This window comes from Nannobrachium achirus (assembly GCF_963921795.1).
Source record: "Nannobrachium achirus genome assembly, chromosome: 18".
Taxonomy (NCBI): domain Eukaryota; kingdom Metazoa; phylum Chordata; class Actinopteri; order Myctophiformes; family Myctophidae; genus Nannobrachium; species Nannobrachium achirus.
The window spans coordinates 12,791,230-12,811,928 of NC_137825.1; the positions used below are offsets into that span (position 1 = coordinate 12,791,230).

Below are 20,699 nucleotides of genomic sequence, written 5' to 3' on the forward strand. Positions count from 1 at the left end.
TTTCTTTTGTTAAAATTTTGAATTTTTATGGCACACATCTCATGAATTTCAAAAGTCCATATTTCAAAACATTACACTATTACACAAAACCACTCAAAACAAGGATTTATAATAGCGAAATGTCAACCTTCTGAAGTCAGAGTTGTTTGAAAACAGTGGGAAGTTTCCCTAACCCAAGTCAGTTATGATTTGGGGTGCTATGGCATCTGCAATGCTTTTTTACACAATATTCTAATTTTTCGAGAAGGATCTGTATATACTGCAGTTAGTTAGCTGCATTAGTACCGGTATACTGGCCAAGCCAGGCTAGTGTCTACAGTGTACAGAGGTTTTCCATGTCAGACTGGGTGTACACATCTGACTCCCCTCTCCTGCGGTTCTACAAAGTTTTCCATGTCAGGCGACAGTGTACAGATCTGAGTCCCTCGGTCGGAGGTGGGATCACAGAGCTGGGCGCTCGGCGGTGTGTCGGCCGGTCTCGGGGGGGATATTTACGTGTGATGCACCGACAGCCACAGTACTGACCTACTTCACTCACTGTACCGCATGATGAGTGATGTCTGCACCGCGGGACGCACAGGAGCTGATCTGTTTCACTAGGAATGGTTTAACCTCCCTGTCCCACAAACCTCCTTAACCTGAAAATCTGCCTATCTATTCACAGATGTGCCGTTTCAAAACTTCACAAGTCCTGCCATTGGCAAGACAGTGGATTTTAAGGGGATTTTTAGAACATTAAGAGGGACAAAGGAGGGCTTTCGTAAAGGTGTTGTTACAGAACCCTGTCCCACAAACCTCCTTAACCTGAAAATCTGTCTATCTATCCACAGATGTGCCGTTTCAAAACATCACAAGTCCTGCCATTGGCAAGACAGTAGATTTTCAGGGGATTGGTATAACATTAAGAGGGACAAAGGGGGGCATTCGTAAAGGTGTTGTTACAGAATGAAATTGCTGTTCAGATTCTTCTTTCCAATGAAAAGAAGTGTCAAAAAGTGTCTTTTGTCTTCAGTAACAAAAGAGAAGAATCAATCTATCTATCTATCTATCTATCTATCTATCTATCTATCTATCTATCTATCTTCAGATGTCCCGTTTCGAGTGTTCAAAGTCAGAGAAGGTCATAAAAATAGCGAAAAATTGCTGATCTACAAGCTCAATGTTCTGCCAATCCACTGGAAATCTACTGTCTTGCCGTGATGTTGCTAGGTTTTCAATGTAATGGGTCCCGGGACCCACAGGTGGTCATTCAAATGGGTCCCCTATCTATCTATCTATCTATCTATCTATCTATCTATCTATCTAACTTGTAAAAAAGCACCTTTGAGAACCTAGAAAGGTGCTGGATAAGTTGTATGATGATAATGATGATGATGATGATGATGAAGTGGTTGGCTTTAGCGCGCTCTGAGGTTGAGGTTTGTAATGAACGTATCGTCACTGTCGGGCAGAAACCTCATATCTCCAAGTTTAAAACGCGTACGCTTTTCTTTTTCGTAAAGTAAAGCCCTGCTTCATCAGACTGACACACAAAACTAGTGAAAATAGCACTGCGAGGCATTGTGTGCTTGTAGATCGTCTATTTTCACTATTTTAAATCATTTTTAAAATGATAAATACAAAAGGAACAGTTTTAGACATACAAGGTTTCCACCCGACAACAACGATATATGATATACACTATATTATTTAAAGTATTAATACAAAAGTACTCAGTAATTGGAAACAAAAATCTAATATTTTCCCTATTTTCTGAAATAAGGCTGCAGTGATTGAGACAGAGTGAGAGGGATGGAGCTAAGAACCCCAGTTCTAGTCCACGTTATCGAGCGGCTACTTCGAGCACTTTATGCTGCATAATGTGGGTCAATCTGCTTCCACTTCAGTAGCTATAGATCATTGACGAGTTCTGTGGTCCTTGGAAAGGTAGGAATCAGGCGGCGCGGCCATTGAAGCTCCCCTCCCTCATTAGGCTGTGTGCGAGAAGAGCTCTGAACAACGCTGAACAACAGATGGTCACCACTTCACTCCAGTGCCACATCAATGAACTGCTGGGGGATTTGATGGAGGAAACTACTGGCACGGCTGCGGTCACCTCGGGTAACTAGGTAACTGTTAAGCTTCAGTTATACACATGTGCTGTTTCAACTCTTCAGTTTTTACTGCTCTTTTCCAGAAAATGTCCTCCAAATGCAATTTTTTCCACAGGTTTCTTTCCCTGTTTTGCCTTTCAAATTGTTATGCAGAATGGAGCGTATTTTTTGCAGAAACTCGCAAATGTCAAGAAACCACTCCATTCCCATTGAAAAGCAGAATCCACCTTCATAGGTAGATTTAAACTTTGAAGTCAGAGGTGGTCATAAAACAGAAAAAATAGCTGATCTACAAGCTCAATGTTCTGCAAATCCCCTGAAAATCTACTGTCTACGTGAAGTTTGAAATATGTGACTGAGGCTGGAGGAAAGGTCCTTATGTCTGCAATAGTGAAGTCTGGCAAATTAACAAAATAGGTTTGAATTTGGATTTTTGGTGTTTATCCTTTTTTTCCATATTATCTAAGAGTGTATGTTTGAGAACCTTCTCATTGCAACAGATATCCATTTTAGAATCATTAAATAGCTTAAATTAGTTTGTAAACAGAGCTGTGTTTTTGTGTTTCCTTACACCCTTCTGGGGGGTGGAGACACACATTAACATGTGAAAGCCAACATTTACATCTATAGTTTCTGTTGGCTAATGTGTGGTTGTTGTTCTCAGGTTTCAGCTGCAGATCACCACCAATAGGTTAGGGCGGGTGAGAGGTGGAGTTAACAATCCATTGTTCACACCCCTTACCTGACTGCCAGTAGTGGGACAAACTTTGAGAGCCTTTTACTCAGATTCTTGGTTTGAGGTTTAACTACATTCAAATAAGCATATCTTCTTCAAATATATTCAGATTTCAATGAATGACATGTCATTTGAAAGCTTATATTCTGTACTTTCATGATCTGCAAAAAGCTGCAAAAAGACCAATGCAGACATAAGGACCTTTTCTCCAGCATCAGTCACATATATGTGAATGTAATTTAAATGTATACATCGCACCACGTTCTGACGTATGTGCATCTACCGATACTGACACACACACACACACACACACACACACACACACACACACACACACACACACACACACACACACACACACACACACACACACACACACACACACACACACACACACACACACACACACACACACACACCACGCGTCAATAGAGAAGTACCATCTGAATACCAGCACCCAGACATAAAATAGAGCAGTAACGCCTGAATATCAGCGCTCACACATCAATGAATGGCAAAGTTTTGGCATTGGTTGCTCCTTGTAGAGTTCTCAACGGGCCTGAGAATTAAGGCCCGGCCCTAACTGGGCCCTAACTGGGCCCTAACTGGGCCGGCCCGAGGCCTTGCCTGACTAATTATCACACATGTTAGGCTCTATTAAGCCCGAAAATGTCGGGCCAGGTCGGGTACAATCGTGTTCGGGCAGAATTTGAGAACTTTCCTTAGCCCTTAGGATATTCAAGTCGTCTTTCTAACCTTGCTGGTTTCCCCAATCGTGTCAAAGCGAGTAGAAAAGCAAAGTTTTTTAGTTTGTTGCAGTACCTTGTGTGGGATGACCACGGGTTAGGGTAAGGGTAAGGGTAAGGGTAAGGGTTAGGGGTACCTTGTGTGGGATGACCACGGGTTAGGGTAAGGGTTAGGGTAAGGGTAAGGGTAAGGGTTAGGGGTACCTTGTGTGGGATGACCACGGGTTAGGGTAAGGGTAAGGGTAAGGGTAAGGGTAAGGGTAAGGGTTAGGGGTACCTTGTGTGGGATGACCACGGGTTAGGGTAAGGGTTAGGGTAAGGGTAAGGGTAAGGGTAAGGGTTAGGGGTACCTTGTGTGGGATGACCACGGGTTAGGGTAAGGGTTAGGGTAAGGGTAAGGGTAAGGGTAAGGGTTAGGGGTACCTTGTGTGGGATGACCACGGGTTAGGGTAAGGGTAAAGGTAAAGGTAAGGGTTAGGGTAAGGGTTAGGGTAAGGGTAAGGGTAAGGGTTAGGGGTACCTTGTATGGGATGACCACGGCGGAGCCTCCACTTACTCCCACGATGGGAAGGCTGGTCTGGGTGGACAGGAAGTCCAGGATCTGAGCCACCTCTGCTGCCTGGAGGAGACAACATCATTAAAACCACAACCTCCTCACAAACATGTCAGGTAGTCAATGAATGTAGTAGTCCACTGGTTTTCTATGTCGGGCACAGGGGTCCAAATGGACCCAAATGGACCTATAAAGGTCCATTTGGTTCTATTTGGTTCTACTTGCAGGTTTATGCAAAGGTTTAAATAATTTGGAAGTTATTTAGACAGATGCCTGATCCGTTCTGCCATCCTATCGTTTGTAATAATTCTAATCAGAAACCAGCTAGAGCGGCTGTGGCTCAGGAGGTAGAGCAGGTCGTCCGATGATCCGTGGGTCAACGGTTCAAATCCTGTCTCCTCCTGTCCACATGTGGAAGTGTCCTTGGGCAAGACACTGAACCGTGCCTCCAGTGAGTCGGTCGGTGCCAGCTTGCCACCATTGGTGTGTGAATGTGGGAAGTGAGGACACTGGCGTCAATTGTTCGCCGCTTCACCTCCCAATGTATGAATGAATGAACCATTGTAAAGCGGGATGAAACTTCTTCTGCACATGCTTAGGGTCCTCTCTCTCTCTCTCTCTCTCTCTCTCTCTCTGCCTATGGAAGGGCAGACATCCAGCGCTCATCACTGACCTGCGCCCCGAAGCCCGACCCCACGTCGTCCTCGAACACCACCCCGTGCAGCCTCTCCTGGGCCATGGTCTCACACAGCCTGGTCAGCAGGTCCCGAGGGTTGGTGTCGTTGACCAGCACCGTCACCGGGTTCACCTGCACCACCCCCACCACCCGGGGAAAGAAGACTAATTAGTCTACAGCAGGGTTTCTCAATAGGGCCTTTTCCACCGGCAAAGAACCGGTTCTGGTTCTTTCTCCCGCCTATGGGATGAACCAGAGGTGAGCTTTTCCACGAGAACCGGAGTTGGTTCCGAACCATAAAAGTTGGTTCCGAACGGGAACCACAAAATCCTTGGTTCCTCTGGTTCAATCATGCTTCAATTTGGTGGAAACGCAAGCCGGCTCGTAAGAACGAACCAAGGTTCCAAGAAAGTTGAACGGGCACTGGTTCTGTAACTGGTTCTTTGCCGGTGGAAAAGGCCCCAAAGTGGGCACCCTAGGGTGCCGTAAAACACAAGTCCAGGCATGCCTCCGAATGGCGTTTAAACGCCAAAGTACAAAGGTTATTCTCAATTTGTCGTAAACGACAACAGATATTCTCTGTTTTCCTCGTGAAATAAACTGTATATTTGGGGTAAAGATTGACATATTTCACATAAAGGTAAGGTGCTGTAAAGTAACAATGTAATTCAGGGGTGCCATTGATGAAAATTTACAAAGGTGACCTGAGAACAAAAATGTTTGAGAACCACTGATCTAATGTCGCTGTTAGCAGAAACCTCTTATCTCCATATTTTAAAGGGCCAGTTCACCACTGGGACAACCAGATCTTATTTTATTGTTGTTTGGGACACGATCAACACAATCCTGAGTTATTTTTTATGGAAAATGCATCACTAGTAATGCTGAAATACAAAAATATCTCAAAACACAGATTGAACACAAAAAATAACTCAGGATTGTGTTGATCGTGTCCCAAACAACAATAAAATAAGATCTGGTTGCCCCAGAGGTGAACTGGACCTTTAAGTTTTAGACCTGAGGCCGATTCTACAAATGCCTTCTAAATCAGTAGTTCTCAAACTTTTCCTTGCCATCAAGGTACAAAAACTTACCGTCACCGGCAGGTCGGCGAAGTTCTCTGCGCTCAGGCGACCCTTGACCTCGCTCTGGTAGCCGGCGCCGCTGAACACCACAGCCACGTTGATGGAGGGCTGCACCAGCAGGGGGCGACAGCACAGCGGGGGCGGAGCCAAGAGGAGCAGGAGGAGGAGGGGGAGGAGCCAGGTGGACGAGGAAGTGGCGCGCCCTGCTGGCGAGGAGGGATGAGGAGGAGGATGACCCCTGGGAACGGCCATGCTGGCACCCTACTGCCTGGAGGGAGAGAGAGGGAGAGGGAGAGGGAGAGGGAGAGGGAGAGAGAGAGGGAGAGAGAGAGAGGGAGAGAGAGAGAGAGAGAGAGAGAGAGAGAAAGAGAGAGAGATGAGGAGAGTTTGAAAACATGACCAATGATGAAAAACTCCCATACAGAGGCGTCAGTTCAGCAAAAGCTAGGGTATGGCAAAGATGGGAGTCCTCATGGAAAAGAGGCATTACATTTTGTATAACACGGTTCTATTGTGAAAATAGCAGATCTACATGCTCACTGAGCATGTAGATCGGCTATTATCACAATGTCTGAAAAAAAACAAGTTTTGACATTTCTACGGTTTCTTGGGCTGGATATGGCATTTTACTGTAATGTAAGAACATAATAGCACAGATAGACAAAGAGACATTCATGGATTTATATTTAAAAGTAACTTTTATTTTTCCCCCTGGACCCAGGGTATGGTAGCTGCATACCCCTGCCATACCCAATTGACACGCCTGCTCCCATACCTGCTGGGTGATTTACAATAATGTGCAAACACAGCAACACGATATCTGAGCTGCTGTGAAAGGAGAAGGATATCAAATGGAACCCAACCACCTTAAAGACCATTGTATATACCAGTATATCCCTGCTCTGCCTGCATGTAACCTTGATGCATGAAAACGGTTGCACTTCTTTCACTTGTACACATTTTGTTCAGATTGTATTGTATTGTATTGTATTGTATTGTATTGTATTGTATTGTATCGTATCGTATCGTATCTGCGCTTTGGCAATGTAAACGTATGTTTTCTCATGCCAATAAAGCCCTTTGAATTGAATTGAATTGAAGTGAATTGAGAGAGAGAGAGAGAGAGAGAGAGAGAGAGAGAGAGAGAGAGAGAGAGAGAGAGAGAGAGACACACACAGACAGACAGAAAGACAGACAGACAGACAGACAGACAGACAGACAGACAGACAGACAGACAGACAGACAGACAGACAGACAGACAGACAGACAGACAGACAGACAGACAGACAGACAGACAGACAGACAGACAGACAGACATAAAAGGTCCAAATGCAAGAATGGTATTTCTCATTAGTGAAACTGGGTTGAGTCAGCAGCATGATAATCAAATTATGAGATACATTCAGACAACAAATAAACTTAAATGCCTTAAATGAAGAGAATGAAAAAGTGCACACTCCTACTTCCCAAAACAATTGACACAGTTTACCATGAGAAATGTCACAGCTTGTCCGTGTAGACGTGTATGTACACTGTGGTTCTATGTGTTTGTCTGTGGTTCTATGGGTTTGTCGCTCTGACATTATGCTCTGATGTCACTGTGATGTCATGGGAACCACTCTTAACAGAATGGGTTTGCCGCTCTGACATTGCGCCTGGATTGATGTCCCTTTTATGCCCATATATGGAGATCGCTGATCCGCTGGTCCGATACATCACTAGCCCGATGGCCTAGAATTGGCATGTCGCCCTGAGGCGTCTTACTAGTTATAAGATAGACAGTGAGAGAGACAGAGAGACAGAGGGATAGACTATATAATTCAGAGAGACAGTTTAGTGAACCAGTGTAGGTTAACCAAGGGCCTTAGCCTCTTTTAAATAACATTCTAATACATACATTAACTATACAAAAACACACCAAATCTGCTTTAAGTAGCAAGTGAGGGGTCAAACTAGTGGTTTTTCATGATTCTGAATCCATTGCAACCATTTGTTTTGCACGAAAAACATTCCTTGGGGTAAAGGCGTTTCCCACAAAACTGTGAAAAGTGACTCAAAGCGCTTTGCAATGGTCTATTCATTTCATACATTAAGCTAATCTTTCCAGTCAAAAGATGACTTCTAAAGTAATAAATAAAATCAACCAACGAACTCGTTTCCTACAGAGGATCGCCCCGATGGTCAATTTCAACACACTGAAGACCATAGCTGGTGCAATAATCCAGCCCCTCTTTGACTACGGAGTCCACGTATGGTATCGTGACGCACCACAAGCCCTGAAAACTAAACTCCAAACAGCCCAAAATAAACTAATTAGGGTCCTGCTTATCCTTCCCTATCAGACTCACCTCACCGCTACTCACCAGTTAAGAGTGGGGTGGCTCAGAGTAGATGACAGAGTACAGCAACTTGCAATGGGCCTGGTGTACAAGATACACTACACCACTATGATACCCAAGTACCTTTCAAAATACTTTATAAACATTAAGGATGTCCATAATTACAACACCAGAGGCAGCGCCACAGATCACTTTCAACCCAGAGTCAAAACCAACAAAGGGTCAAACTCTTTTTTCTGCTATACCACCAAAATGTGGAAAGCCTTACCGAAGGCCATAAAGGAGTGTGGATCACTAGCATCCTTTAAAATTGCCCTGAAAAACCACTTACAGGCAGCAGCCGTTCGCAACTGGTAAAAAATGAACCTAGCCCAACCCTACCCTCCCCTGCCCCTTCTTTGTATATACTGTTTGTTTTAGACTTACTGTCTTTTTTTTGTTTTTCTTTACATATCTACTGCATAGTACTGTGTTCTATTTGTCTGTCATTCAATGTTATATGAGATACTTCAATGATTTCCAGTGGAAATAAGCTTAGTCTTTTCATGGATCTCCTTTTAGTAGACCTTGTACCAGTGAACTGTACCGTCATGATTGAAACTGTACCTTTTCCTATGCAAACTTCTAATAAAGTCTTCAATCAATCAATCAATCAATATAAATATAGCAGATGTCCAAGCTGGCAGCGTGTACAAGATGCTTTTCTGGTTATAATAGGTTAGGAAAACAAAGATGTTTTTATTTCAGGGAACAATGTGAGATAGCAAACAAGCAGAGAGTCTTCCTACTTTATAGTCTTAAAACTAAGCTGTAAGGGGAAGTTTCAATCCATACAACACGCCCGGGCTTTTAGCTACACATTTGGCCACAATTATTTTAATCCATTATTGAGACCTGCTTCATCGAAGTCGCTGTGAGCGTCTGAGCGAGAACAAAACAGTGTGGATATACGGGATGTGTTCTGCAAACAAATCCTGCATGTGCACAGGAATACTATAAAAACAAATGACTGCAGTGCAGAATTAGGTCAGGTCCCATTGCTTATTAAAGTATAAAAACAAATCACAAAAAAAAGAAATTGGCTGCATCCTGAAATAGAGCGACCCGCCAAACTCCTGTCATTACAAAGCAGGGACTTGGTAATATATTCAAAGAGAGATAGATTACTGTTTGACGCCTGTTTCACAACACAAATTCAATCAAAGAGGAGACTGTTTCTATTCAACAAAGTTTGGAGTTTCATCATGGTAGGGCAGGGGTATTCAATGCTTTCAGGCCAAGGACCCCTTTTGCTGAGAGAGAGATGAAGCAGGGACCCCCACTATAGTCTAGATATTGTATACAATTGTGTTGCAGATGAAAAATGATCATATATTTCATAGACTTGTTTGACAGCACTCATCAGCATTCCCGAGGGAATTCCCGAGGGCTGGTGGGGCGGCCGCACCTCCTCCCCCAGGTCCCCCAGGAAAAATATTGCCCCTCGGCAAGTAGAAGCTCTGACATCAGTGGCATGAAGTAGGGGCTATTTGGCTACTTCTATTTCCAGTACAATTTCAAAATAAACATGTGTTGAATGATCGATTGTATAGACAAAAAAAATAAATAAAGACTCTTGTTTTGAAATGTGCTTCTGGGCACTGTTTAGAGAGGAAATGGCTTTCAAAGGAGGCCCCTTTTAACTTGTCTGTGCGTCTGTCTCCCCGTGCGTATGGTGCGTCTTGGACTCGGTGAAATATAACAACACGGGCATAAAGGAATATAAACAGAACACCAAGACAACACAACCTAGGCTATAAAGGCATTAAACATCGCCCTCAGCTCCTCTTGTCCTCACTGGTGAGTCGTGGCTATATAGACTTAAAGTAATGATGAATGCTATGCTATGCTGCAGTGCTGGCTAACACTGTTTGGGCTAGTGGCTAATGGCTATGGTGAACCAGAACCAGCTGTTTCCTAACACTGGGGTCGGGACCGATGCGTGGGTCATGTAGCGGACACATTGTATGGGTCTTTAAAATAGCCAATCTAGAAGTTCACAACTCAGTGCGAAGCGACTCGTTGTGAGCTTGTAGATCTGCTATTTCCACTACTACTTGTTTGGGTACCCTAACATTTAATTTCTCTTGGTTCACGGGCTAAAAAGTTTGGGAACCATCATGCTTGCTGTAGTGTAGACAGTGGTGTAAAGTAACTAAGTAGATTAACTGAAAAGCTCTGGGAACTGAATGATTATATGAAACTGGCACATGTTGTCTGTCTGTTGGTACCAAGAAATCCATCTAATATAGACTATATCTTGCTGGCTGGTGCATGTGGAGAGGCAAAGGGAAAGCCCTTCCCGATTGTGTAACATTTAGCTAAAAAATAGACTGCGGAAACCAGAATAAAAAACGATCAAAACCGCATAAAACCGATAATTTTCGTCGCGCGCTGTGCGCGTGCACGAGGAGCGCGTGACAGCCCCTCCTAGTGTAAATTAGTTCCCATGGCTATGCTCAACAGTGTATGTTGGATTAATGTGTATTTTCAGACATTTAACCACTTGAACCGTCAGAACTTGGTCTGCCTCTTCTTTTCCCTCTACACCAAACCTCTTTGCCAGACATAGCAGAGCCTTTGTGTGTTTCCCTCAGGATTCTATTGTGACTAGTGCCTAATGCCTATACAATGGGCATATTAGGTGTACATATATGGTGGCTATAATGGGTTTAGGTTATCATCCCTAACCCTTAAATTCAACAAATTCTTTCAATGGACTAAAATCTTGTTTTATTCGATGGCCTTACTGCCCTGGCATTTGGCCTTTGTGCCCTCAGAAAATGGACAACACCAAAGGCCAAGTGGCCACCAAGTGGCCTTGCCCCTAAAATGATGTCATTCCAGGCATGGTGCCAGGGCTTCATTGATGTGTGGAAATCCAATCCAGAGACCTGTGTGTCATGCACACACGCATGCGCGCTGCACAGTGTGAGTGTGTGTGTGTGTGCACAGTGTGTGATGACCGTACATGCACCCGTGTGTGTGTGTGTGTGTGTGTGTGTGTGTGTGTGTGTGTGTGTGTGTGTGTGTGTGTGTGTGCACTCGAGCGTGTGCATGCATGTAATCCTCCATAATCCCAGTGTCATGTGTGTAATCACCTCTTCATCTCTGAACACCCCAGGCGTCGGCCACACACACACACACACACACACACACACACACACACACACACACACACACACACACACACACACACACACACACACACACACACACACACACACACACACACACACACACACACACACACACACACACACACACACACGTTACACGTTGATTAGCTTGTGACCGTCGCTGTCGAGGTGAAACCTTTTATCTCCCTATATTCATCTTCAATTAACACACCCAGAAAAGCAACATTTTCCATGAATTAAATACAAAAATGTTTTTTTTCCCTTTTTTGTACTTTCATGAAAAAACTTTGAAGAAATGCCATGAATTAGAAAACAAATGTTTCAAAAGTATATTGAAAATAGCCGATCTACAAACTCACAACGTGCCGCCTAGACAATGTCTGCACCAGGGGCCCCTGGGATTGGGGGCCCGTGTGGCCCCCGGCGAGACTATTCTAATTTAGACTTTGTCGTATGACAGAAAAGGTTGTGAAAATAGCAGATCTGTAATGTCAAAGCAAGATGCGTTGTAGATGCTTGTAGATCTTGTAGATTTTCGCAGATACAATGGCGTGCCCAAAGGAGGGACGCCAGGTTCAGTGGTTCAGTGTGTTTGGTTTTAACAAAGCATTTTCTTAATCTGACCCTTAGTTTAGCATAGTAGGGTCCCATGCATATAACTGTTTGGTTGCTGGTTTTATGCCTGGTTTTAAACCCTGTAGCACTTTGAGATTAGCAAGAATGTAAAGTGCTTAGAAATAAAAAATGTATTATCATTATTATTATTATTAATATTATTATTACCCTACATAATAAACGACCGAATGTCTGTGTGTCTGATGTCTGTCTGATATACATGCTGAAATAGGCAAACAGGCACGCACGCACACACACGCGCACACACGCACGCACAGACACAAACAGGTCGATCTTCTGTATGTCTCTCTGTGTTCTCCGCTGATCAGAGGCGGCGTGATAATTGAAAGCTCTTCCTCCCATGGATTTCAAAGGCGAGGTTCAAAGGCAGGCTGGGATGAATGCTGGCATATCTCTGTCTCATCTCACTCTGTGTTCCACTGATGAATGTATATCTCTGTCTCATCTCACTCTCTGCTGCCATATCAATCATTTCTTTACAATTAGGGCCGCGAGGTCCAGTTCGCCAAGTGCAAAGAAGAATATGTTCTCATATATTCATGTGCATGTTGTTGTTTTTCTCTGTAGAGTAATGCCCTACTTACAAAAGTAGCAAAAAATAGCCGATCTACAAGCTTTCGACGTGTCGCGATAAGATACGCTGTGAGCTTGTTGATCTGATATTTTTGCAATGCAGTGAAGTCTAATCTCTATTTTGGGTTTTGACCTGAAGAGTTTGGTAACCCCTGACCTACACCTACAGTAGATCACTGTCCATAGTCAGTGTGTAACAACGCAATACAAAAACTATTCAATAGCGTCGTTCTCGGGTGAAAACCTTCTATGTCCAAAACCGTTCGTTTTGTATATATCATTTTTAAAATGATTTAAACTAGTGAAAACAGCCGATCTACAAGCACACAACGCCTCGCACCGCGAGGCGTTGTGTGCTTGCAGATCTGCTGTTTTCACTACTTTTGTGCGACGGCCTTATCTGATGAAGCAGGGCTTTTACTTCGCGGAAAAAACATACAAATTTGAAACGAGGTTTTGGCCCCACAGTGACGATATATGTCACCCACTTCCATACAAATAGAAAAACCATGACAATGCTATACATTCAACATGACATCTTGACATGCCAGACCTTAAACTCCTTCAATCTGATCTCAGATGAGAGTCCATTAATCAATGTAATTGATAGAATGAAAAACGCCCGCTCATACAGTCCATAGGGACGCTACAGCTTATGAGTTCAACAACTCATGCATTCCAGACGGACGGATGGGGGGGGGACGCATTAAAAAAAAGATGATTCATGTGTTGTCCTAAAGAGGTCTCTTGGTGACACGTGACGACAGCTTACAGTATATTATAGATGATCGGTATTGAACAATAATATCATCTCCTGTAGCAGGAGGTCAGGAGCACTGGCCCCTTGACCGTCACTGTGTATTATTATGATATCAGCTACATTACATATTAACCCATGTGTGTCGCGTTATAGACTTGAACCGGTTTATCCATTATTGTGTGCTTTAGCTATTGAAGAAATGGCAGATATACACACTATACAAGCTTGTAGATCTGCTATTTTTTGAAAAATCTTGAAAAGTCTTTGAATATTTTTTGACACGATTCTATAAATGTCTTCTAAATCTTTCCATGGTTTTTGAAAAACGTATGGTTTCTATGTCAGTGCCAGTGGTTCTAAAACCTTTTTCACGCCAAGGCCTTGGTGTCCCTATAATCTTTGATGGGGTGGTGGCCCGATGACTGATACAAAATATTATGTATCAGGGACTTCCCTTAACTTGTACAGCACTTTGGTTGACTTGTCATGTGAAAAGTGCTATATAAATAAAGTTGAGTTGAGTTGAGTTGAGTTGAGGGACCCCCAGAAGCAAATATTTGAGTTACAAATGTTCGCTTCAAAAAATATTAAATCAAAAAAAAAATTGCACACATTTTCATGATTTTTCAGAAATAGCACATATACAAGCTCACAGTGCGGCACTGGGTGCTGCGCTATGAGCTTGTATATCTGCTATTTTTTAATGCATAAAATAATGGTTAAAGCATCTCTGCATATCTGCTCATACGCATTTTAAAGTATATACTATACTGCAGGGGTCTTCAATGTTTTCAGGCCAAGGACCCCTTAGTTGAGAGAGAGATGAAACAGTCAGGGACCCCCACAACGTGATTCCATATAGTTTCATTGTTTGATAGCACAATGATCAGTGTATTTTGGATTCATGTCAATTTGTGTTTTCAGATATTAACCACTTGAACTGTCAAGACTTAACCCTAATCGGGAGATAAGCGACCGTCAGATGACAGACAGACAGACAGACAGACAGACAGACAGACAGACAGACAGACAGACAGACAGACAGACAGACCGACAGTGACAGGGAGACAGAGATTCTCTTTTTGGTTGAAGAGATTACAGTAATACAGTTTACTCCCACAATGTGCTCCTAAATCATTTTTCCAGGTCACATATCTATTTTTAGGGCCAAATGTGAGCGAAATACTCACTTTCTTTGACTTGAACACAACCCGGCTACCCCAGATTGACTGTCGTGTCATCACATTTTGTAGTTTGACCGTCAGTCAGTCAGTCAGTCAGTCAGTCAGTCAGTCAGTCAGACAGACAGACAGACAGACAGACAGACAGACAGACAGACAGACAGACAGACAGACAGACAGACAGACAGACAGACAGACAGACAGATAGATGTACAGATGTGCCATTTAAAAACTTCACACGTCCTGCCATGGGCAAGACAGTAGATTTCCAGTGGATTGGCATAACATTGAGCTTGTAGATCAGATATTTTTTCCTAAGGCCTGGAATCGAACCTGGGACCTTTCAGTTTCCAAGACGAGCTCTCTAGGTTTTCTACCGAGTGTAGCAGAGAGGATACAGCAGTCAGGAGGATGAGACTATAGCTGGCCACTGCCACCGACACCCAGGGCTGTGCCAGAGAAATGCGGGGCCCTGTGCGAAGTCCTGTGCGAGGCCCCCCCCCCCCCCCCCCCCCGCCCGCAGCACGGGTGTGATTGTTTGCGTGTATGTGTGTGCACACGATTTTCAGTGGCTGTGCATCTATAAATGCAATGGAATTATGCATCTACTCTACCTCTAAAACGGTAAGACAGTAGCATGTTTATTCTGCTGCTTTTATTGTCCACAACGGATAAAGTCATTATGAGGACACACACACACAGACACACCACCGCTCACTTTAAACTTGGTTTGATTTCCCCCCCCCCTTCTCCATCAGCATACAGTATCAGGTGCTGTAGCTACAATTTCGACAGTCCAGTAACTACAAGCCCTGGCTTCTCTATCCCACAAAAACATCAATCAATCATGTAGCCACATGTATCACAGTCAAGCTCAAATGATAAATAACAATAGTGTTGTAGCATATGCCCGAAGATGGTGTATGAAACAGAGACGTCCATACATTAGCATAATGAATTAATAGTGTGGTCTCAGTTGTTATATGAGATACATAAAGGTTTCCCGTGCAAATAAGCCGAAAAGCTTACTCGGATCTCCTTTTAGTTGACCTTGTACCAGTGAACTGTACTGTCATGAACCTTTTCCTATGCAAACCTCTAAAGTCTTCAATCAATCAATCAACCAACCAATCAATCAGGGATAGATAGCACCTTAACTCTGGGGCTGCACGGAGGCACTCCAACACAATAGTGCACCAGTTATTTAACCACTAATGTTTCTTCAAAACCCTTAAGTGTATCCAGTCATTACAGACAGCAACGTTAGCTTAACTTAGCTTAGCTCATTTGAATATCTTTTGTTTACAGTTGATCCTCTGGTGCCCCCCTGGTGCCCCCACATCAAGCCCTATTATAAATCCGGCCCTGGCTCAGACACTGACAAGATCGTCAGATGAGTTAGATGAGGGGATTCCTCATAACTTTGTAGAACATTACCCTGGCCTTACCTCGCGCAGATATGATGCTCTCGCTCTCTCTCTCTCTCTCTCTCTCTCTCTCTCTCTCTCTCTCAACTCTCTCATAAGTAACGGAAGGGAAGGGAACGCTGTATCGATGTAGGATCCCGTACGTGTCTCAAGACTAGATACATTAAATCCCATAGCCCGAAGGGACAGCCAGCCGTTTCACTGGTTGTTGCTGGTTGTCAGGGAGATATCACAGCCAATCGGTTGACAGGGTCTGTCTCCGTCCTGCAGATTGCGGTGTTTGTGTGAAGATTTAATATGAAAACATAACTAAATCAATTAACCAAGCCTAGCGCGGGGCCCTTGCAGGTGCGGGGCCCTGAGCGACCGCACCGTTCGCTCTACCTTTGGCTCGGCCCTGCCGACACCAAGAACTCCCGGCCAAAAAGCTTGTACCATATTTTGAGAACTAATAACAGATCTACAAGCTCACAACGCCTCACACTGCGAGGCATTGTAGATCAGCTATTTTCGGGCAAAGGTGGTGTTTAGTGTAGAGGGGGAAAAGAGCAGACTACATACAGAGTGAAAGGTCAAGTTTATTAAGTATTGACGGTTTAAGTGGTTAAATATCTGAAAACACAAACTGACATGAATCCAAAATACACTGATGATTGTGCTGTAAAACGATGAAACTATATGGAATCTCCGAAAAGATTGTGGGGGGTCCCTGCTTCATCTCAGATTAGTGCTGTCACAATTATTACATAATCGTCTAATCGTGATTATTTGACATTATCGCAATTATTTTGTCATAATCGTCATAATCGTGAATGTTGAAAAATTTCAGAAATAGTGGAAATAGCAGATCTACAAGCTCACAACGCGTCGCATCGCGACGCGTTGTGAGCTTGTAGATCGGCTATTTCCACTAAAAGTTATTTTTTAAGTAGTAAGTTGTCAAATATGTCAGTAATTTCTTTGTATATTTAGGTTGTGTCATATCTACCATGTACAACTTCAAAGCCTAAAAGCCAAACAGAAATGTAATTATCAACGACAAAAACACAATTAAATCGTTAATCGCCAATTATTTGAGTGACAATTAATCGTCATGTAAAATGTCATATCGTGACAGCCCTAACCCAGATGGCCCATGGAGGGCTCGTCTGAGGACGACGCAGAGAGAGGGCTGCCCCTAATGTTACCGTTCAGCCATGGAAAAAATCACAGACAGTCAGAGAGTACAGTAAATTGAGTGAGTATAGTTTAGTGAGCCTGGTCTTTGTAATCTCAAGCACTATACAACGTAAGGGAGCGCAGTTTAGCAGTGTGTGTGTGTGGGGTGGGGGGGAGGAGGGGATGCATCAGATTAGCAGCAATATAAGAGAGTGGGATTACAAAGGATGAAATGCGAACACAGGGCAAATGAAGACCCCCCCCCCCCCGCCACACACACACACACACACACACACACACACACACACACACACACACACACACACACACACACACACACACACACACACACACACACACACACAAAAGGCCCCAAGTTAACAGGCTAACTAGACTGTAACAATGTAATCGTTATCATTTATCGTGATTAAAAAAATAATCATGATAATCGTATCGTAGAGATTTAGATTTATCGTGAAATTATCCTCCGTCATGCACTGGGATCAATCCACCTTTTATTTACAGAGCTGCATATAAACCATTTAAACCCTCTATAAACAGACCTGGATATAACATACTTGATACATCATACAGCCTTTTTTTCCACTCTCTAGCAAATCTCTTTGCCAAAAAATAACCTTTCTACAAGCTTGTAGATCTGTTAGTTTTTGGCAAATGTTCCGGCCCAGGATAATGGATGTTGGGGATATTTTGATTACACCTTCTTCACACATTTACGGACAGAAAAAACCTGTTCATTCTGGACTGAAATGACCATATATGGTAAGGGGACACACAAAGCCACTCCTTGGAAGCGGCTTTCACCGCTTCAATAAAGAAGAAAAAATGTATAAAAAGTTTGAGAACTAAGTGATCTATGCCATGCCCCAAGACCCCCAAACACACTTCCTATCTGTTTCCATGGTAACTACTGTAACATTCAATAAATCAGAATATCTTCTTGAAAATAATCTAATAAATAGTGTACATCAAAGTCACATCCAAGCCCTGTTAACGTTATGATCTAACTGCATGATTAAAGCATTTCATCTGTGTCTAGCAGCCTGTGAAACTTAAAGTTGGACTGTGGAATGTTCAATTAAACCAGTGGTTCTCAACCTGTGGGTCTGGACCCCCCAGGTTTTGTACTGTGGGTCCCATAGTTTTGTACTTTTTCTGGTTTTCATGTGTCTAGGAGATTGACAGTACTTCATTAGACCCTCTGGTGTGGTTGTTATGAGTAATTATGTATTCTCTTAGTATTTGGGTTTTTAGCTGGAGGCTGCCACCTTGTGGGTCACACATGCCGGTCCAAAAACACAGATACTTATTACATCACAGAATCAACCCCTCCCCTAATTACCATTCACCCAACACACGTGGGTGTGGCTAACTTCAGCTGGGTCACCACCCACCATGAGAACCACGCATACCAATGAACTGGTGGGTGTGGCCACACATAAAAACATAATTTTAACTCTTTCTGTACACTTTTTTGGAAAAAATCTTCCTCCTAGTATAAACATAATAGTAGATAATCATGTTTTATAGGGGGAACAAATCTTCGTTTTCGTCGGAGGTTGTCTTTGCACGACAGTCTGTAAAGAGCTACAGTTGGCACGTTGTGAAAATGGTCCATGTGTAACAACCGGTTTGTTTTGTGGGCTAATGCTGCTATACAATGGACGTTAAGCGGCAGGGGAAACTTGAAGGACGATGGATCATAACGTCATCACGTATTCGCTTTTATTGGCTGACCCGTTTCCATTGCACTAATGCACATTGAGTTTTTTCGATAAAGCTTCAAAATCCACCTCCTCCAAGCGTTTTTGCGAATAATGAAAGTTTATTCGCATTTTGAAGTGTTCCCATGAAAAGATTTATGCGCAAAAGCCTTAATGCGCATTAAAGGGCTTTATGGAAACGCCACTATTGAGTCATCTACATGATGATGATGACATCATCACGCAACGGCATTACAATGACATCATCACAACCGTGTCCTTTAAAATTTATTGCACAAACAACACATTCAGACGACTAAGGTAACTTTACCGACACTGCCGAAGCGGACCGTTAGCCTAATAGGGAGATCAACAATACTTCCTTGATTGTGCCACTTTTGTACCACTGAACCAATAAGTGGCCGCGCACACACATCTCCATTCATTCCAGTCCAGTTCGATCAACGGTGTGAGAAATGTTCCGCTGGACCGTGCATCTGAATGGAGCACCAAAACCCACTTATCCTCATGCTTTTGTCATACCTTTGGAGCGTTCTTTGGCGGCGATCAGTTTGATGTGCACGTTTTCAACACAGTGTCTTTGCGTTGGAAGAAACTAAGCCCAGTCATGACTGGAAGAGGAGAAGGTCACCTTGAGGTTCCCTCCTACCGTGAACGGCATACAGCCGTGCTGATAGAAGATATCGTCTACATCTGGGGAGGATGGCCAAAGATCACGCAGGGGGGCAGCCATCGTCCCTGCAATGTGCTTTATGCCTTCGATGTCGACTCCCACAGATGGTTCAAGCCAAAGACATCTGTCAATGTTCCAGAGGGGAGGGCGTGCCACTCAGCCCTTCCTTTGGGGAAGGTCATGTATATTTATGGAGGACATTACTGGCCAATTGGATGGACTAATGACCTCTGCAAGTTGGACACCGCCACGATGGTCTGGTCCTTGATTAGCACCAGTGGCACTCCACCATGTTCTGATGCTTCAGCCACCATCGTTGGGACAACGGTGTTTGTTTTCTGTGGCGTATGGCCCCCGGAGCACAACATCAGAGCGTTTGACACAGAGACCAACTGCTGGCTGAGCGCAACTTCTGCATCTGCTCATCCAGAAAGGATTGATTGTCACAATTTTCGTTCAGTCTTTACCTACAACGGAGAGCTGTACACATTTGGATTAAATAACCAAGATATGTGGAAATTAAATCCAGAGACCTTCTACTGGAAGAAGGTTGGGACCAAGGGGAGACGCCCCAGTCCCAAACATTCTGAGTACTGCGTGGTGGGAGATATTATCATCATCTTTGGAGATACTCTGGATGCAGTCTTAGACTTGAATCCTACTCTGAAGACGTTATCTAAGCTAGCAGTTATTCAGTGCGGTCTAAAGCAGTCAGAACTCCCGCATGACATACAGTGGGAACTGGCAGTTATGACTACAGCGACAACTAGAAGGGCAAGGGCTGAGATGTCCTTAGGGCGAAAATTTGTGAAATTTCTGTCCAGATTTGGAGGAATATCTCATTTTAGATTTGGGTTAAAAAAGAAGTCCACTTGGTTATCAAAGCGAAATTAGCAATTTCAGCTATTGAGAACTCACTGCCTGCCATTGAAATATCATGCCGTATGTCAATGCAAACACACACACACACCGCCATTGACCTATTATGACATAATGCTGGTGTTTTCAAGGTTTATGCTAGAGGACGCTGTTTGTCAACCTATGATCGTATGACTTCCAGAGATGAGTACACCCAGACATGACGTGATCACAACTAGGGCTGTCACAATTATTACCATAATCGCCTAATCGCAATTATT

At 43.5% G+C, this 20,699-nt stretch overlaps 1 protein-coding gene across 1 annotated transcript in view; it reads right to left on the reverse strand.

Annotated features, from left to right (window-relative positions):
* Positions 1–6,141, reverse strand: part of LOC308302883 (glutamate receptor ionotropic, NMDA 2C-like) — a gene marked incomplete at both ends in the record, with an annotated part of 142,011 nt that extends 135,870 nt beyond the window's left edge. The window contains 3 exon segments of the mRNA XM_080747201.1: positions 4,096–4,190; positions 4,798–4,936; positions 5,899–6,141. Of these exon segments, the coding sequence (XP_080603327.1) occupies positions 4,096–4,190; positions 4,798–4,936; positions 5,899–6,141 (477 nt within the window).
* Between the last annotated feature and the right edge of the window lie 14,558 nt (positions 6,142–20,699).